This window comes from Lottia gigantea (genome assembly GCF_000327385.1).
Source record: "Lottia gigantea unplaced genomic scaffold LOTGIsca_135, whole genome shotgun sequence".
NCBI lineage: Eukaryota > Metazoa > Mollusca > Gastropoda > Lottiidae > Lottia > Lottia gigantea.
In genome coordinates this window covers 388,348-410,478 of record NW_008707526.1, presented here as the reverse complement: position 1 = coordinate 410,478, position 22,131 = coordinate 388,348, and the positions used below count along the sequence as shown (strand labels likewise).

Sequence of the window (22,131 nt, the reverse complement as noted above, 5' to 3'; positions counted from 1 at the left end):
ATACAACAAAATAATTCTTTAATACAACAAAGTCATTCTTTAATACAACAAAGTATTCTTTTATATGACAAAATCATTCTGTAATACAAAAAAAGAGAAAAAATCTTTTTTTATACCACAAATTCAAAATCATTTTTCAAAACAATTTAAAACAATCATTCTTAAATGAAACAAAATCAAATGAAATGAAACAAAATCATTTTTATTGTTCTACCAACCCATTCTACCATAAAATCATTCTTTGATACAATTTTTTAACAATCATTCCTAAAACAACAACATTATTCAGTGAGAAGTGAATTGATTAGACATCAAGAGTCAGTATAATCATGGATATTGATATAAAAAGCACTGATCCTTATACGAAAATCAATCAATTGCACAATATTGAATGTAGGTATTTTATGAGGACCACCTTGAATATCAATAATCTGAATAAACCTTTTCCCCTTGTTATAGATAATGAAACTAAAATACAGAAATTAATTTCATGGTATACTATTCCTAAATTTCATTGTACAATAAGTCTACAGTACCATTACAATAAATCTAATGAGTTGTAAACAGTTAATTTGTGTTCGTTATTTAATGTGATCTCTACCCTAGATGTTGCTTAAGGATTAGAATTTAATATGGACAATCTACATCATTCATTTCAACATAAACAGATTTGATTTGAGAATAGTAGTCTAGTGTATCTTTCCCATTCTCTCTTCCTAGTCCAGATTTCTTGTATCCACCAAACGGTACTCCAACAGGATAAATATTATAATTATTAACATATAGTGATCCTGTTTCCATTTTTCTTACTACACGATGAGCTCTACTTAGATCTCTGAAAAATATAACAAACATTTTGTTATACAAACCAGTTGGTATATGTCATTGTGTACACACAATCCCCATCAAAACAACTGATTTTATTAATTAAGGTCATCTTATGGAAACATTTTCAAGTATATTGCTGATATTTGGCATACCGTTTGTGAGAGGCAAGACTCAGCTAGTGCTCAACCCTGTTCCCCTGTTTAACCCTATTCATGGCTGAAAATATCTTAACTTTTACGTGTTATAGTTTGACTCTTACTTTGTAAATACACCACCAGCTAAACCAAACTCAGAGTTATTCGCCCTTGATACAACTTCATCTTCACAATCAAAGGTTAAAACAGACATGACAGCACCAAATATTTCTTCCTGTACAACTCTCATGGTATCCTGACAGTCTGTTAATATACAGGGTTTTAGATAATACCCATTCTGTAGACTAGAATCAGATGGCTTTACTCTTTCTCCACCATAGTATATCTTAGCTCCCTGCAAAATCAAATGATCCAATAAATTGTCATATAACATCATTTAATTACACAAGGTTTTATCAGCAGGTTTTTTACAAAAGCACCTTACAGATATCCCTGAACATGAAAAAGATGACCACCATCCATAAATTGTTTGGTAAGGTGATAATCAATTACCTTTGATTACTATTAAAATATCAACAATAAGCACAGCTACAAAACTTGATATTCAGTAAAACAGTCTTGCCTAACAGTCCAACCAACTAAGAGAAAACATTGTTTAGAGGGGGTTGGCAGATTTGGTTTGTATATTATGTATATACTTTAATTGTATTTTGACCTACCTCTGACTGACCTATTTGAATATATTTCAATACACATTCAGCCTGTTCTTGACTTATAGTAGCTCCTACTGTTGTATCTTCATTATTAGGATTGCCTATAACCATAGCTTTAGTTCTTTCTACCAGCTTCTCTAGAAATGGTTTTACTATTGATTTCTCTACAAATACTCGAGTACCATTCGAACAAACCTGCAATTTTAATTACATACTATCATTTATATTAATGACAACCAATTGCAACAGTTATCACATGATGCCACTCAGTGATTGGATTTGTCAACTCAGCATCCACTTGGAGAATTCAAATGACCTTACAGTTAAAAAATAAGCGATTATGTTTTGATTGAGTATAAATAAGTTGTTAGACTATAATTTTATATCCTTTTTTTATCATGAAGTTCATTTTCAAGATTTACCTGCCCCTGATTGCTGAAATTAGCCAACATAGCCCCTTTAACAGCATTATCTAGATTACTATCAGCAAATATTATTAAAGGAGACTTCCCTCCTAATTCTAATGTTACATGTTTTATATCCTGAAATATATAATATATAGTAAACAAAGATATTTGTGAATGAATGGATCTGATTAAATACATAAAACAAACAAACAGTTCACTGATAGAATGTTAATTTACATAACCAACGATGTTCTTCAATATATCCAAACATTACTTAAAAGTGTTAGTCCATGAACTATATTTTATTTCGCCTACAGGCTTGTTAATTTAATTTCCTACCTTAGCACAAGCAGCCATTATATTACTACCAGTAGGGACACTACCAGTAAATGTTATTTTATCAATATCAGGATGAGATGATAATATTTCACCAGTTTCTCTTTCACCCTGTAACAAATAACATGTTAATTGTTAATAGAAAAGAAAACAATAACTTTAAATATTTTACCAAACAGATGGAAGAAATACTAACATAATCTGAGGAATTCTTGACAGCAAGAAAAGGAGACAAAGAGAGAATTGGGTGAATTTGAGTCCTTTGGAATGAAAATGTATAACCTATTTTCTGCTTGGTTTTGTTAAAGTTGGAATTTGTACATCCTATAGACATGAATAAAGACACCAAAATTCTGCATAAACATATTCAAAATTTTATTAAATATATCTGATTACCTGTATAACATTATAACAACCATCAGGTAATCCAGCTTCTTGATATATTTCACCTAACATTACAGCTGTCAGTGGTGTTAGAGGTGATGGTTTAAATACCATAGTATTACCACAAGCTAGCGCTGGCGCCGACTTCCAGGATGCCATTTGGAAAGGGTAATTCCAGGCTCCTATTCCACCAACTACCCCTAAAGGTTCTCGTATTGTGTAAGCAAAACTTCCTCCCTCTACTTGTATAAAATCTCCTATAATTAAGATTTTAAAAAGTTGAATCATTTTCATTTTGGGTTACAGTGAATGTAAATTGTCAGTTACAGAGCTTGGATTGCTGACAGAAAAAATCCTTGGGAAGTTTTTAAATATACTTATAATTTCTTTCTCTCTCAAATGTTAATTATAATATTTGCTGTAGAACGTCCTTACCATTATGATTGGCAATAATTCCACCATAATATTCTATAGTATCAGCACAACCTTCTATATCATACCTAGCTTCCCATATTGGTTTACCTGTATCTAATACTTCTGTTCTAGCTAGTTCTTCAGATCGTGACTTAATATATAATATATACAATAGTTAACATATATAGTAACTTACATAGCATGTTATTGATGATAAAATTTATTACAGAGTTCTGAAACAGAGCTTTTAGATATTTAATATAGGCCTACTATAGTGATAACAATAATTTAGAAAAATAATATAATAAACAGATCCTTTAAACAAACAATGATATGGAAAAGTAAACACATGGGGAGTCAGAGTCCTTTAAGACTGATGTCTATTGTCATTTCTGTATCTGGTGAAAAGTAGCAATCAAGCGATTGACAAAACTAAGAGCTTAAAGCATACCTACCCTAATTATATCTGCTGCTTTCTTTAAGATTTTTCCTCTGTTAAAAGGGGATTCTCTAGACCAAGAATGAAAAGCTTCTCGTGCCTTATCTACAACATTCTGGATATCTTTCTCATTTGATGCTGGAACATCTCTCAACTTCTCCCCTGTAGACACAAAACAAATATACAAGTATTGTTATTATAACTAGCTGAGTAGTGGCATCGAACTCATTGGTACTGATTTACAAGTGACATGTTTTGTGTATTGAAAAAGATATCAGGCTAACTTCATGTTTGAGTTCCAACCGTTGAGCAGCCTTTATAGATAGGTAGTCTCAGTTTGTCACAAATATGAATTTCTGAATACCGGTAATAAGTTACCAAGCTCCATTACTGGTGAAAACTTTCATGAAAAATTAAGCAAGGGCAGAATTTAAACAATTTCTGACAGGCACAAATGTAGAACGACATAAGATATTTAACAAGAAATTGAGAGGAAGTTTGACCAACCTGTTGCAGGAGAGAATAAATTAAAACTATCTGAACAGCTAGGTGTTAAACGCTGACCACCAACATAATTCAGTGGAGTCTGAACTTGTTTTGAAGTTCCTGCTATACCAGTTGACATCATTCGCTTGCTGAGTAGTGAGGCTAGGCATTTTGTCTTCATTTCTAATTAAAACACCTGAAAACTAATAGATTAATCAATTCAAAAATAGGCATTAATTCACTACACTACGCATTAACATGCATACATGATGTGACTCTCTATTTAGAGCTGCTTGCATTAGGCTTAACCAGTACATGAATCTTCGATTGGTATCTCTGTCAACCTGTTCAAGACTGTTAGTGTTGAAAGTCTGGAGTCTTCAGTTTTGTACCTAAAACTCTGTCAATAGTGTCAGTGTGTGATGACTGGAGCAGTAGCTGTTGAGTGTCTAGTAGGCTAGTACTTAGAGGCAATAGAGTCAAGATAGTGGCCTCTGTGTGGTGTCATGGAGGTATTTTGTATGAAGCAGTCTTAGAGGTATTTGCTTGATTTCATAATATTTCATCTTAATTATTTACCTTAGATCTACTTACAAATATTTTTTTTTTTCAAGTTATCAGCTGTCTTTGCTCACCTGTAACTAAGAATTTACACTGTGATAATCGTGTCTATTATTTAAGGGACATAACTCCGCATTTTTTTGCGACTTGGACCACAAACGTTTTTTCAAATTAGTGTATACATTTCTTTTCTGTCGGCATTCGAACCGGTGCATTACTTCAATATTCTTTCCAATGTATTACAACTGATTCTCTTTGTCTCATAAAATTATCAAAATAAAGAAAAACTCTGCCTATAGTCTATTTTAAATTTAATATATATATATGTATGATACAGTTTTTATATATTTGCGATTGTAATGCGCAAGTGTATAACACGCACGTTTATGTTGACTCCTAAAACTCTGGAAAATATTTCCCATGAATATATCATTAAAAGAGGGGATATGTATATTTTCCAATCCCCTAATACCAGAAAACTTTAAGAGAAGGGAATGGAATCATGAAATACAGCTCTATTATTGGTCACAGAGGGTTATGATCTATTGAGAAATAAGAATATTTGCATTTTGGTTGTTTATGTGGACTGCGACCCAAATCAACTGTCCTGTTGCTAATCAAAATCCAAAGGAATTATTCATGAAATATAAAAGTCCTTTTTGCAGCGTCCAAGAAGGGGAGGTTCGACATTTTCCTCAAATCTTTAAGTACAGCAAAGTATGCTACCACTTCTCACGCATTTGTTGCCAATCTTCATCAGGGTATTACACTGTGCAAACATTCTAGACAGTTCACAATGGTTGTGGCATTAATATTGATTAGATATAAAAACTACAAACAATTTACTTTTAGAATTTTTTTATTTCTTATTCAAATGAGTTACACAAAAGCACTTCTAATTGATGAATGATACAAATCTGTTATCAAGAAATCTGACAAATAATATGGCCTTTCTTGCCATGTTTACCCTTTTTTATTTAAAATAATGTGATGAAATTTAACACAAACAGATATATAATTCAAAGAATATCATTAACTTAACAAGTGAATTGAACTTAATGTGGTTTCAATATAAAACCAACATTATTTGTAAAACATTTCATTGCAATCAAGGGCAGTAACTCTGTTTTATCACTTGATGTTAGTTTAACAATGATGATGATGATTTTATAGCTATTCAGGTCAAAATTTATCATAAACAAAAGGCTGGCACAAAAGTCTGTAACTGGATGCTTTATAATTTGTAAATACCACTCATAAAACATCACTTGCAAGTTCTGCATATGTTTCCAGCCATTAATATTTTTCCTTAAAAAAAGAATCATTTGAATATACTATTTCTAAATTCATAACACAATAGATTCACAAGTTCATAAAATCGGCAACATAAAAAAACCACAGATAGAAGATGTACTATACTATTTCTTGATTCATGAATACAGACTGCATTAATATATGAAAGTACAAGATGAAAGAACTAATACAACATTTACTATGCTCATAAAGCTAGTGATATGGTAGCACAAGATGTATGGTTATACTTTTTTCTAAAAATATTTACAAAACATTTCATATGCTCATACAGCCAGCGTAATAAGTCTCTATGTACAATTTGTTCACCTTGTATATAAGTACTTAATGTAAATTTGTATAAAAATATCTGCTGATAATAAATAACAAAATGAAATGTATTTGATGTTGGAAGACAAAGGAATGTTAATTTAAATATATATCAAAAATATTAACAAATAAAACTTTGAAAAAAATACCTAAAACTTGAGTAGGGAATGTGTTTGATTCTTTTGCACTTTGATCATATAAAAAATAATCTAATTGGTGGTAAAACAAAATATTTAAACAGATATTATCACATAGTTTTGAACATTCATCTTGGAAAAAAATATAGCTGAAATTGAATAACGGAACACAATTTTATGGTATACTACTCCTTAGTTTTATTACACACGACGTTTCAACAATCTACATTGTCATCTTCAGGTGAAGTGAGGAAATATAGTACAAGACGTTATATATATACACAAAAATATAACAATATTTTTGTGAATGTAGATTGTTTAAACGTAGTGTGTAATAAAACTAAGGAGTAGTATACCATAAAATTATGTTCCGTTATTTTATGTGATCTCTACCTCTAAATGTTGCTAAAGGATTAGCTGAAATTGAGTTTCACAAAACCTCAAAACATTTTAAAGTTTAAGATATTTCTGAATATTTAGGCACAGATAAACTTAACAAGCCTGTTACAGGGATAAAGGTTTATGTGATTTTAACAGAAGATAGAATTAAATTTTAGCTATAAACTGTAATGAAGAGAAGGCATTTGAAGGATAAAGATTTCTAAATACTCACTTTACTAGTAGACAGAGCTCAAAATTACCTCATCATTAGACAACCAAATCTCTATCACTTCACACAAAAAAAATCAAGTGTGCTTTTTGTACATCTGTGTGTAATTAAATGATGATTGATATAAACTTTACCATATTTTCTTAATTATTCAAGTTTAAATAATATTTCATGATATAAAAAAAATCATCATAAAATAACAATTTGTCTAAGAAATTTCCAAATTAAATTTGCACCTTAATCACTCAAAAACTTAATTTTGAGTATTTTCCATAACAAATTTTAATTTTGCATACATTTGTTTTTTTTTTCGTGAGATTCTAGTTTTCCTATAAAGGCCATTATTTGAGTCGAAAGTGAATAAAGTTGATGAAAATAATCTCAAAATTCTCTATATTATATTATTCAAGTTTTTACAGAGATGGAAGAGAGTATGAAATTTAATTAAAAGAAATGTTAAAAAATAAGCAACAACTCTATATGTAAATAAAGGCACTCTGTGTATGATTATTTACATTCTTATTTACAATATTTACAGTATTTTAATAGGAGGGATGATCTGCCCACTGTTTAACACCTTACTTCTTCACACATTCTTTACCAATAAGCATGCTCTTTTTGCTTTTATATTTTTACATACATTCTTGAGTTGTTAAAATCAAGATTGGTCCAGTTAACTGTATAGGAGTCATATTCTCTCCTGTAAAAGGTCCTATAACACTCTGAAAGGTGTAATTTGCTCTTATATCTCCTATTACTTAATACTCAGTTCCATTTTAATAACAAATACGAATTAATATACAATATTTGCTAATAAATTTGATTTTCGATGTGCGTATTTTTTCCCAGTCATTAGTGCAAACAAGCACAAATTCTTTCAAGGAATTTTTCTATACTTCTTCATGTACCTGATTTCAGGAATGTAGGAGTTAGTTTTAAAACAAAAAGAGGGCAGATCCATCCAATATTTTGAGACATTTGGCAGTTAAAAAGTACATCAATTAATATAACAATAGAATCAACAAGATAACTATAGGTGCCCTCCCAACATAGCAATTACCAGTTGCGTATGGTTGCGAATAACGAAAATGGCCATGAAAGTTGACCGTTATCCTCATTCACAACTATATGCAACTGATGATGACTATGGTGTGGCGACCACAAGTACTTGCTATGCATGAGTCATGCACAATTACCTCCCTTTCAAATCTAATCAACAATGGAACAAAGTTGAGAGTTAATGATGGTTCAATCAAAGACAAGAGTGAATGATATTTTAACCAAACCATGATATGTAACAAAGAAGTCTAATGATACTTTTCATACTTGTGATGAATTATTGTTTCCATGATTTTGATTGGCTACTTCTGCAGGCACATCACCAGCAACATCTGGTGTATCTTGACTTAATCCTGGCTTGTCATTAGTTTGATTTCCAGGCATTTCATTGGTTACACTGGCATCACGCAAAACCTGGAAATACATTTATTATGAGTATGTTGGAAAAAAATTTCACACAGTATAGTAGCATCATATTTTTGAAAAATTAACCCCATTTTTATCAACAGCTGTGCTGATGAGGATGTTATATCCAGAGCAAGTGTCAATAGCAAGAGATGAACTCCTGGGAACTATAACTTACAAGTTGATGATGCTTGAACAATGAATTACAAGTTGGTGACTTTGATGGTATTACATTTGTTTGACTTTGCAATTTAAGTACAATAAGAACTTTAATGACCTACCCTTAAATGATCTTCAACATCAGCAAGAGACTGGTCAATCCAATCTAAAACACCAGATAAACGACAGGCATTCTTGGTGACTAAAACTAGATGATGTACTGACAATGCTAGAGCTGTACATCTGAAATATAAATATATAAAATTAAATTACCATTTTCTGAAAATAGATAGCCAGATGCAGTATGCAATGGAAGAATCTTAGCTCTTTTACTGACACTAATTCTTCACCCTGTTTTTATTTGCATTTCTTGAGGGATCTTTAACTTACATAGCCAGTAGTATAAGGATTTAGATTTCAGTATTGCTTTCAGTCTTCATAGCCTTTGGAATATATCTCTACATTCTGAGTCCACAAAGCTAATTAATTACATGTACCCGGCCTCTTGAGTGAGTCCACATAGTTTACAAACTATACTAACCTGGCCTCCAATAATCTTGGGTCTAAAGGTGGATACATAGATTTCACAACTTCATCTACTCTAGGACTGATACGTTTAGCCACAGCTATTATATCTGTCAGAGTTTCTTGTGTACGAATCATCTGAGCATTGCCCATAGTCATACCAACTAGTTTCTCTGTTAGATCATGACATGTTTTTAATATTGATATACAGTGAGGAATCAGGCCACTGAAAATAAAAATAGATATATGAAGAAAATCAATGCAATCAGACAGTGATATCACAAAATCAAATAAGGTATTAGAGATTGGTTTAAACTTTGTCTCATAATATTCAATTATTGGAAGGCTGTCAGTAATACTTTTATAAATAGAAAGTAAAGACATCAGATTTAATTAACAAATTATGTAGATTTGAATACAAAAGTTATGCAGATGCTGATGAAATGTCAAGAAGGTGTGACATATTGGCCTTTTCACTATGTTTCAACAAATCAAGAAAGAAAGAAAGATAACTCACGTGGCATCATCAACCCACTGTTCATTTTTTAATATTTCTTCAATCCTAGGATTAGTGAGTTGTACATGTTCTAGTTCTACATCAGTAGATGGTGGTTGAGAGGAGGTGGTATGTGTTTCTATATCACTAGATTCTGTTATTAACTGTACATCAGGTCTACAAAAAGGATAAGGATCTGATAAGGATCATCAAACTTAATCTGGTAGAGAATCATTACAAATGTCAAATTACTGCATCTTGACTGCAATAGGCACCTTTCTTAAATCAGTTGCTTGTAAATAAAGTAATTTGGTTGGATTGAATGCTAGCTATTATCTTACTAAATTACTCTTGTATTATGACATTGGTAATAAAGTCAACAAATTTTTCCTCCAGTCATCATTACTGAAAATGGAGAGATAGGCTGGAAAGGTACTATTTGGATCACCAAGAGTAACTAACTGAAAAAAAGATGTCTACCTAGAATCTTTATGTTGAGCTGTTATGAGATCTATTTTACGGCAATATTTCTGACGACAGAGAAAGAGAACAACGACCAGAGAAATTAAAAATATACTGGCCAATACACCAATAGCTACAGCTACTACTGTCTCCATGGTAACCAATAAATTATTATATAACCTGAAAAATAGGCATAGAAATGAATAAGGACTGATTTTTTTAAATCGAAGCCTTGGCATGGCCAACACTTCTCAATTTTTTGCATGATAAATTCATAGTTTTTAGAAATGGAGCTTTAAAATTCATTTAAACTTAATGGGTGCACATCAAAAAGGACAAAATATTTGAAGTAAGACTGATGTAAAATAAGATAATAAGAGATCCTGTTTAACAAATTGTTCATTGAATTTTTACGAACATGTTGACTATTGCAATTCCTTCAGCTATTATCAACATTCACAATAATATCCCATTAAAAGTAAAATTTCATCAAAAATGATTTTGAATAAAAAAAAAACTTACAATGCAATATGTGACTACTTCATTCTAAATTCTTGGTAAAACATCAACCAAGAAACCTTCCTCCATTCCTACCCTAACTAAAAATAGAACAGTAAGATTTACTAGTGGGTTTTAGTATTAACATGTATAACAAAACAATATCAGGTCTATCCAAGTTCAAATGTCTGGTGTTATAGTTCCAACTAAATTATTCGAGTCAACCCAGTTGTAAATGGGCAGATAATCCAGTAAACACTTTTTAATCCAAATTCATTTTTCCACTTCCCAAAACCAGTGAGCACCTATTTGACCCACCAAAGAAAATAATTGGTATACTTTTGAATTTCAATCAAAATGCACTTGTAACTTCTTTTAAATGTAAGTTCATGTGAATGAGAATACAAATAAATCTGTTAATAAATTTGTTTTTCAGCTAATTTTTTTCCCTGTTAAACGAGTAGGCTGATAATGTTATAACTTGCCATGTCCTTTTAAAAAAAAAACAACCAGGAGTTGTAAGATAATGATTTATGAGAAAACAAGTCAAAGAGGATATAACATTTGTCAATTGTCATCTGAATACTATTAACGTCATTATTTGATGTCATCAAAATGTTAAAAGTTGTGGTATAAACTTAAGATTCATTGCCCAAGTTGGGCTAAATTCTTTTTTTTTACTTTTATGTTTCAGTGACGACAAAAAAAAAAGCTACATGCACCACCCTAACTTCTCTAAAAGAAGTTTTTTTTCAACTTAGTCATTTTTCCACATATAAATTCATTTACAATTTTTAGAGCTAATATGTGGAAATACCTAAAAAATAAATGGTTATCGACAACTATAATAGGCTTTCCCATAGTGTGAAAGCCAAGTCAACAAGCACAATAGTCAATGTTTCAGAAGCCAATTTTAAAACATTAAAAAAACATTACAAAATTATCGACATATATGCATATTTACATCAAAGAATAGTGACTTAACTGACTTCATTAACAGTGTTTAATAACTTGGCCTAGTTTTTTCAAATTCCATTTTCTTTTTTATGAGATGTGACATTTGCTCAAGCCAAACAGTCAAGGTGTCATGTAGGCACACTTCACTGTAAAGATCTTATCCTTTGTTTGTTCTTGTTTGTTTACTTTTGTGTATTTTTAAACGAGTTGTTAGTTAAACTAACACCTTAACAGAGTCGACTATAAGTCAATTTTACATTGACCTTTTACACTTATCAAACTGCATGTATAGTCAGCATTACAGTAGAGATCAGTAGTTTTGATTTAACTGCATTTTTTTATTTGACCTATGCTCCTACTATAATGTGAATAACTTTCAGTAACGCCATCTTTCAAATTATTCTACACAGAGGCAAAAAGACATTGGTCCAGAAAGCAAAGCCTACATAGCAGTTATTTTGATAGAGATATTTGCCATCACACCAAACATCTGAAACATGGCTGTAATTTGTTAATAAAATAAAATATCATTTTTCACAACTCTAACCAAATTGGCAATTCTAAGAAGTCTATAGACTTGAAAATCAACCAGCCTTAAACAAAGTTATTTTTTAAACATAATGGCCTTGCAATTAACCTTGTTTATAAGTCTCATAATTAATTCATATGCTTTGTTCAAATTGTGAGTCCTTTTTTCTTTATTCCCACTTTCCAATGACAGCTTTGCTTCATGTAAGTCAATCGACAGATCAACCTGTTATGTTTGCAAAATAAACATTATTTTTGGAGCACATATAACCTTGTGCATAATATATTTCATAACTTTTTAAACATATATAAATCATTCTTGAGTGAGCATGAACAAATCCATTTTCACAATATCTGTCAAAAAATGATTGAGTTAAAAGTCAAGTATTTAACTCTTGTTAAATATTTATTTTACAGGTTCATTAATTGAATATTATTAAATAATTTCCAAGTTTCGATAAATGCTTATTTATTGGTATAGAATTATGGTTTGTGAATAATTGAACTACGAATACAATAAATCATGTTCAATAACTGATGATAATGACATTTTCTTACATAATTTCCATTCATGTTATGTGATAATTTCACCAAGAGTCATCAAAAATTCATAATTCAAAAAAGAATCGAGACAAAATTTTTAAGACTTTGAAAAAAAATCAGTTTATAAGAGCATAGAAACCAATGAACGCCACAGAAGTCACTAAATTGAATCCAATTCGATTGTTGAATTCGTTGAAGTGACAACAGAGTAGCAGTAGTATCCTAGCTGTTACATGTATCCTATAAGGCAGTACGAATGTGTGTGTGCACATGTGCAACAGCACGCTCATTTCTTGCTTTCACCAAAGGAAAAGTAGTGTCGATTTACTATGGAAAAGGATATAATATAAACGGTTTACTACATTGACAGTTATCCATTAATAATTTTAAATGTTGTCGAAATCAACTTTGTTCAGTATATCATGAGACTGACAAATGTAAATGCAGTAAACCATTTGTATTAGATCCCTTACATAGACTGCCACCTTTTGTTTATATAGAGACCAAAAAGGGAATGAGTTTGTTCAATTGTTGTGATGTGCATGCACATGAATAGCCGAACTGGCTCATTGACATTGTTCACTCTGCTCAGTTTCCCCTTGTTATTTAAATGGCTAATGAACAAGAACATTGAAATGCAGATCAAACTAACCTTGGCTTGAAATTAGTCATTTACAATGCCAGGAAAACTCTTTAATATGGAATTTTAGTATTTGATTGTAGATGAATCTGGAGTCATACTCTGGTGACTTTGAAAAGTGTCACTTAGCTTTGCCTAGTATCAGGATGGTGATAGGCTACTACTAAACACTATAACTATCATACAAATTAGGCAGGTAGCTGAAATCATGCTAAATAAATTTGTAAAGCATTCCGTTTAGGCCCAGTCAGTGTGAGTAAAAAAAAGTTTCGACTTTCGTTTTGACAGGTTCTCCGAGTATTGTACCGTTATAACCGCCCGACTATATAAATTATCTATTCGAAATAAGATGTCATACCTACATGCAATGAACACACTCCACTGTCAACAATATCTTAACGTTTTTAGCAGAATTGAAAACTATTTTCATAAAGTAAACAAAAGTTTCTAAACTTTACTCCTAAACATGGCGGACTGTTAGCCTCTAAACTAAAAGGTTTTGTGCCAAACTTGTCAAAATTTTTCTTTTTCCAATGATATTCTACTTTGTGAGAATTATTTCAAGTAAATAATGCAACAAGTAACTTTAAAATGCAAAATCCTCTGAATTGTAGATTTCCCCAAAATAAGTAACGAATACGTCACGTGATACTTTTTCTGGATGAATTAGGTCAAATAGGACCAATGACAACTCGGACCACTTTGAAAGTCAACTCGGACAACTTTTTATATTACTGCAACCACTTTTATAAGATAATTTAGACCACTTTTAAAAATAATTTGGCAACATTTTTGGCCAAAACTTTAAGTTACAATTGTACGGCTTGACGTCCTATCAGTGATTGTAAGTAAGCAATCAGCCAATGCAGTGAAATGGTTTAAAAATGTAAATATTTTCCACGTCAGTGGATTGACTTAGTTATCTAATAAAAGGCATCTAGGACACAAGCAAAGGGTTTTTGGGTCGATCACTGCAGCCGAAAAGAAAATTGGAATTCTTTTGAGCCAATATTTTCTACGCCTATCTTCTGAAATTTCAATAGATGAATAATTTTAGATAACACACATTTTTATTTCAAATAATGTTTATTACCTTAAATGTAATATCTAGGCTACTGACCAAATATAAAAACAAAAAACAAGGCAGTACTTTAAAAATGAATAATGATAAGAAATGTATGAAGAAAAGGGTACGCTAAAATATATCACTTCATGTTAAATGGTTTTGAATCATGTTAATAAATGGCTAAAAAAAAAAGGATCATGTGTGAAATATTCCATTTAAATTATAATAATAACTTGAAACATGAATTTTTTGTTCAATGGTTTCATTATGTTGGACAGATAAGTTGAAGAATTGATCATGTCAATTGAAATATTGCATTGGCTATTCAGTATTTATTTTAAATTTATACCAACGACAGATGCAGGGGAATATAAAGGGGGAATATCTAAATGGATAGACAAAGAATCAAAGATCCAAAGAAATAGTAATACATACTATAATAATATAATAATAAGATATATATGTTATATTTGTAGGGAATATATCATATAACTTGGTACATTCAGTAACACAAATAAATCTAAACTATGACTATTTCAAAGAAACTACATCATGGCAATGAATAAATTAATTCAATTTAATTAAACTGAAAATCTAATAATGTCATCTCTATCCTGACCAAAGAATTTAATCCACTAAAAATACTAAGTATAAAATATAGGTAATGATTGAAATTGAAACAAAAGCCTTTTAATGAAATAAAAATCTATGATACTTAAATGCAAATTTATGAGATGAATAAAAGTAAATAGTATTTTGATAAAGTGAACTAAAAAAATACGGTCGGCCCTAAATATGAATGTAATTCTATACATAGCTGACAAACAATGTAATGGTGAAAATGAAACTAGTACAAAATAAATGCAGTCATAAAGTGATCAGAAATATGCGATGAAATTCCAGCAATTCAGTGACAAATTTGACATGGAGAATAATAGGAAATATGATATAAATGCTGTAATTAAAACAATAATATGATCAAAAAATAGGGTATGTGTTATAGGCCCTTAAAACATAAAGATAGGTAATGGATAAATAATATAATGTACAAATATACAGTTAGCCTAATATGACAAAACTTTTCTAATTTCCTCCCCCTGTTTTCAAAGTCTGAATTGCATCCAGAGGTTCATGACTTTCTTTGATTGACTGTAGTCATGTATGTATCTCAGATTAAACTAACAAGAATTGTAAATGATGAAAATATACAAATATGATGAACTACAAATTGTGAAAATATAAAATAAAGAAATATATGATAAATATGTAGATATTATTTACAAATATTATATAAGTACTAAATAGTCTATATATTATGAAGTTTGCTGCCCAAATAATCCTGTAAACAGATGGTTTGGATTGGATGGTCTATTTGCTATAAAACTATTGCTGATGTGTAAATCTGCAGATAAGTTTGCATCAACAATTTGCAGTACAACACGTATAGATATATTGGACTTTCTTCACAGGCAGTGATCAACATTGACATATTTAAAAATTTCTATTGTTATATATAATGTATGATTTAAAAAAGTATCTAAAAGCTTTAAACATAGCACTAAAATATGCATTAAAAAATATACTATGAGATAAAAATAAATTTCTTGGATGGGTATAGTCATCTTGATATCCATCTATAACAATTAATAATTTCGTTCATAATAAGTTCTAAGAAGTAGAAGACTATATTCCTTCAATATTAGAACTATTTGAATTTGTATTTCTATCAAATATACAGTGGATTATATATATATATATATATACATAGCATAATAAATATAAACATAAAAGATTTGTATTTACAAATGTGAAGGGGAAAAAAGTTAAATTGGAAACGAGAAAGAAAAGTATGCATGAAGATAGATATGAAAAGATTGAAACACATTATGAGTAAAATTAAAGAAATATGATTAGAGCAAGACTGAAAAAGACACAGTTAAGAACAACCGAAATAACAGAAGATATCAGAACAAGAACAAAATAACATAACAATAAGATACATATCAATAATCTTGATATTTTACAATTTATATTGAAAAACTGTATGAATATGGGTGTAGAGAGGGGCAAAGATATTTGTATACATCCTTGGGTGATTCAAAACATAAACACAAGAGGTCCATTTTATTTTGAATAGAATAAATAGTAAGAGACACTATACAGACTAGACTTATATTGTGTAATTGTGTTGATTACTAATTAAACTACATGAAAATAAACCACACTGTATGTGTATCAGTGTTTATAACTTGAATCGCCTTTGCACATACATCTTTGCTCTCCTTTAAACACAATACATTACACCACAACAAAATAGTAATATCAGTTTTTAAGGCAAGAAAACTACCTGCCACCCTTGAATAATGGTTTTACAATATGGACATGGTTTGCCTTTAAAGTTTGGTAGACATTGTTCACAACAACAGATATGTCTACATGGTTTAAACATGATGTTTCTATCTTTACTAACACAGAATACACACACATTACTAGACTCAGATTCTAATGGATTACCTCCCTTACCTGAAATTACAATTGAAAATATAATAGTTAAAAATATTACATCCTACTTTTCCTTGAGTTATTGATGACACACAATGCTAAGCAGGAGATAAACCTTATAAAATGCTATATATTCAAATGGTAAGATAAATTCAGACAAAATTGTTTTGGTTATCTTCAGTTACTAAGACAGAGTATCTAAGCCAAAGCAAGAAAAATTTTGCTAGGACAGCAGTCTTTTTTATATGATATCAAACTGTCAAGGACTTTTTAATGACAGAATGTGTGTTGGTGACGTTGGTGTTCATGTTATTCATATCTGGTGCAATTTGATATAAAAATAGTTAGCTTACCTTTTTTCTTCAATCTTGAGTATTCATTTAACAAGACAGACAACTCTTTTTCATATCGTTTAATATCATCCTCTACTTCTCGTTTCTGTCGTTCAATTTCATGTGACAGAATCAGATATTCATTTCTTTCTTCAATTAGAGTAGCTTCCCTTTGTTGGTGTTGCAAAACCTCATTTTGTAGTCTTAAATTTAAGTCATGCTGTTGATTGATGATCGAGTCACGCTCTTCCAGTTCACTGTGTTTTTCATGTAACTGATTACGTAGTTGTTGTTTAGTGCAATACAGAAGAAGATTTTGACGATTTTGCTTACACAATTGCTGGGCTTTATGATTAAGTTCCTGTTTGTGCTGATGATCTTTGAGATGGAGTTGCTCCTCTTTCTGATGGAGTTGCTCCTCTTTCTGATGGAGTTGCTGCCCTTGTTGATGGAGTTGCTGCCCTTGTTGATGGAGTTGCTGTCCTTGTTGATGGAGTTGCTGCCCTTGTTGATGGAGTTGCTGCCCTTGTTGATGGAGTTGCTCCTCCTTCTGATGGAGTTGATGCCCTTGTTGATGGAGTTGTTGATCTTTCTGCTGTACTATTTGTTCACATTGTTGTTCTTTCTCCAGTATTTCCATATCTTTATCATTTAACTGTAGACAATGTCTCTGGTTAATCTCACATACAGTAGACTTGAACTGTAGATTGCTAGTAGTCAAGACTTTTTCTATCTGACCTAACTGTTTATCTTTCTTGTCAATAATATCAATATGATGATCATTAATATCAACCTGTTTCTTCAACTGTCCGTCTGCCAGAACTGCAGCCTCTAACATTGGAACATCAGGATATTGACCACCTGAAATATATGAAATATTACATTAAAATAGTGCTCAATACATCAATTGCTTAATAATATAAATACAAGAACAATTGATATTTGTTAAACTTCAGTAAGGACACAACCTGAAATATCTTGTTTGGAGATCTCTATTTGTCAAACTTAGTAGGAACATAGTATGAAATAGATGAACTAAAGATCTCTACTTCAAGCTTCTATAGATATAATCAAAGGCTTATATATATCTGTTGTTTGAAGATCTATACTTGTCAAACCTAAGTTATTACAAGACAAGGTTTACCAAAGAAATTTTTAGCTGTTTTGCTATTGAAAATATAAGTAATTTGCCGTTCATTATCTCATGAAATGAACTCATAGATTGAAAACATAGTGGAAGTTCATCTAAAGAGAATCAACAGTTCCTCATTCTATCATTAAAGCTAGTCACTGAACACTGTGTGGTAATGAAATAAAAAAATAAGATAACATAAGGAGTATGATGTTGACGTTGTGTGGCCTCACTTGGTAACAGCCGCTTTTTCTGACGCTCAGTTAAATATTGTGTAATTATGAGGCCATTAGACTACTAGTGTTGAAAGGGCTAATGTTCTGCAGTGCTAAGTAAAGTGAGTTATAGGTACTCACAAGTTTGATAAAAGAATTTTTCAACAAGACGAAATAACAGTTGTGTTGAATACCCACATGATGTATAGGCTGTCAGTAAATCTCGCGTTAAAGTTGGAGGGTAGGGATCAGGTACCACTAAGTTACCAATCTTTCTTACTGGCTCTGAAATATAATATTTGACATTAGAAACATGAAAACTGAACCAGAAATATGTTGTTTTTTTTTAATTTAAATTTAATTCTCTCATTAATACTATTACACAATATCAAGGATGGGGCCTTGACTAATTGTTTTACAACCACAATAGTCATTAATAAAATTATACAATTATAATAATTATAATAATTCATTGTAATAATAAATAAATAATATTTCAAACAACAGCAGGTAACAAATACAGATATATAAAATATATGTAGGCTCATACTATTTATAGATTATACTTTTAGGGTTCCGCACATGTTAATAAATTCAATTGCATGCATAGTTTGACTTAATTTAAACCCTGTCTGTAATAGTAAACTATAGTATGTACATAGGTATTAAGATGCTTAAAGTAGGGTACATTGTCATTTTTTGCACATTTACAGATAAAATATTTAAATAGTAAAATCAGATATTTAGAGGAATTTGATGGGCATTATTATTTATCGCAAATAAAATATTAGTGGTTGTAAATTCAAAAAAGATGTTATTCTTTTCAAGAAGGTTTGATAAATCCTTCCACAGTGAGGAAACATATGAACAAGAAAAAAAAAGATGTAAATAATTTTCTACATGTATTTTACAAAAGTTGCAAGTGTTTGTTTCAGAAATTTTGATTAATTTTAGATACGATGTTGTGGGTAGAATCATAATATGTAATAATCTGAACTGAAACCATTGTAAATCATAATCTGGAATTAAATTGAAGTGATTACCAAAAGTAAATTTCAAGTCAATATCATGATTACTCAAAATTTTGCTCCAATTAGTCATTGAAGTTGTATGTACTTCTGATTTTGTTAATAGATTATACATATCTTTACTTCCAGAGGTGTTTTTCAAAATTTGTTCAAATAAAAAGACGTATTAATGGTGATGTGCTTATTGTATTTTGGATATTTTTTGTTTTAAGATACAATTTATCAGACCTTGATATTTCAAAAATGATTTTATTTTCAAATTAAATTTATATTCTACTTCTTGTTTTGACAAGAATTCACATTGATTATTTAATAGATCCCGACAAAAGTCACCCCATTTTTATGCCAAGATTGATAAAATAATGTGAGAACTGTTAATTTTCAATGAGCTATTGTACCATAAAGGTGTTTTTAAAATAACATTTGAAATATCAAGTTTCTCTATTAGTATTTGGTATGAATTTAATACGTCTTTCCAAAAATTAATTTTGCACTCAGTTTTAATTTTATTGATAAAGTCATCCCCAAAATCAGCTAGATTATAAATGCAAACTATCTGTACCAATATAAGCATTTAATATGAAGTTGTGAGATAGATTGGGAAGGGAGATAAATAAATGTGTTAATTTTGGTATAATAATAGATTTTAGAACGGTTACTTTTCCAATAGGGGTTAAATGTCTTCTTTTCCATTGGGAAAGAGTTTTTTTTATTTTCATTAATTGATTATTAAAATTAAAATCTATCATATCATTCAGATTAACGGAAAAATCAAGACATAGAAGATTGAAAGTGGTATGTCCCCTATCTAGTTTCCAACTATCATGATGATATACCTGGTTACTATATTTCTTACTGCCAATCCATACTATTTTAATTTTGGAACTATTGATTTTTAAACCTGATAATTTTCCAAAAAATTCAAAGCAGTTTAAAGCTGAAAGAAGGATTGTTTAGAACCATCCAAGAAAAGGGTGTTATCGTCTGTAAATGGGGAAATTTTATGTTCTGTATTTTGGATTATAACACCTTTTATATCTTTGTTATTTTTTATCAAAATTGCCAAAATCTCTACCACAAGAATAAAAATATATGGAGAAATAGGGTCTCCCTTGCGACATCCTCTTGAAAACTTATATGTTGTTACTTAGTCTTTTATACCGTGTGATCTCTGTAACGCTCTACAAGCACTATTTAACAGTGAAAATTTTGTTTTTATAATACATGTATATAACTAACATCAATTAAATTAAGATACAGGAGGATAACCTTTTCTTAATATATTACAACATTGATATAAATCAACAGTAATATCAACAGATCTAAAAGAAAAGAGTTCATCTCATGCTGCCAAATTGTGTAATATCCTCATAATGACTGCAAGCTCTGTAAATGGAGTAATATCTGTAATATGATGTTTGTAGTAAATCTATAGTAAGAACCTAATTAAATATGATGTTTATAGTAAATCTATAGCAAGAACCTTACTCAATATGATGTTTGAAGTAAATCTATAGTCAGAATATAAGAACTTAACTAACTGTGATGTTTGTAGCAAATAGTAAGAACGTAACTTAATATGATGTTTGTAGTAAATCTATAGTAAGAAACTAACTAAATATGATGTTTATAGTAAATCTATAGTAAGAAACTAACTAAATATGATGTTTATATTAACTTTATAGTAAGAAACTAACTAAATATGATGTTTATATTAACTTTATAGTAAGAACCTAACTAAATATGATGTTTGTAGTAAATTTATACTAAAAAACCTAACTTAATGTGATGTTTGTAGTAAATCTATAGTAAGAACCTAACTAAATATGATGTTTGTAGTGAATCTAGTCAGAATCTAACTAAAACGATGTTTGTAGTAGATCTACAGTCAGAACCTAACTAGATATGATGTTTGTTGATATGATGTGATAAAGGATATTCGCGAATAGTGATTTTATCAAACAATTTTAATGGAATGGAAGGAACCACAGATGTCTGACTGAAACTTGGAATGATGCACCAATACACATAGAATGCTCTTTTACAACCCCTTTACTATGATGTAGTAAATGTATACACTAACCTTTAACTGTCTGATCCAAATCTACTAGTTTCTGTAATAAAAAATAAAACAAATATTAGAAATATTATTGCAAATATTCTGCGATTCCATAAAAAAGAATCGATTCCATAAAAAAGAATAGCTATTTTAAACAGGAGATAAACAATGTAAGTGCATTTCTATTTTAAAGATATATCTGCACTTTTGAGTAAAAAAGGCCTTGTACATTTGCTATATATTCCTTTCTTATAATGTTTTGCAAACAGACTCTGAAGGAAAGTGCTTACTGTTTCTATTCTTTGTCATTCATTTTCATCTTCAATGATCCAAGATGACTATTGGATACATATCATGTGTACCGTACTTCTTTGATTTTCTTGATATAGAGCAATAAAGATATATACATGTCAGCTCTCTGATTATGACCATATATAAAAAGATGATCACAGAAATATCTACCCATGAAAAATCTATTGATAAAGTTTTGTCAAC

General features: G+C 30.2%; 2 protein-coding genes across 2 annotated transcripts; both read right to left on the bottom strand.

Moving 5' to 3' along the window:
* Positions 1-627: 627 nt before the first annotated feature.
* On the bottom strand, positions 628-4,241 carry LOTGIDRAFT_139335 (hypothetical protein; the record flags this gene model as incomplete). Its single annotated transcript, XM_009049410.1, has 9 exons — positions 628-835; positions 1,088-1,317; positions 1,643-1,831; positions 2,059-2,178; positions 2,383-2,490; positions 2,776-3,020; positions 3,199-3,328; positions 3,633-3,778; positions 4,124-4,241. 9 exons carry the CDS (start codon positions 4,239-4,241, stop codon positions 628-630), a joined length of 1,494 nt encoding a protein of 497 aa, XP_009047658.1.
* A 3,720-nt stretch (positions 4,242-7,961) lies between these two features.
* On the bottom strand, positions 7,962-11,081 carry LOTGIDRAFT_200161 (hypothetical protein). Its single transcript, XM_009049409.1, has 6 exons — positions 10,659-11,081; positions 10,155-10,316; positions 9,696-9,851; positions 9,195-9,404; positions 8,776-8,896; positions 7,962-8,503 (listed from the first exon to the last, which is right to left on the bottom strand). Exons 2-6 carry the CDS (start codon positions 10,289-10,291, stop codon positions 8,351-8,353), a joined length of 777 nt encoding a protein of 258 aa, XP_009047657.1. The 5' UTR covers positions 10,292-10,316; positions 10,659-11,081; the 3' UTR covers positions 7,962-8,350.
* Positions 11,082-22,131: the final 11,050 nt, after the last annotated feature.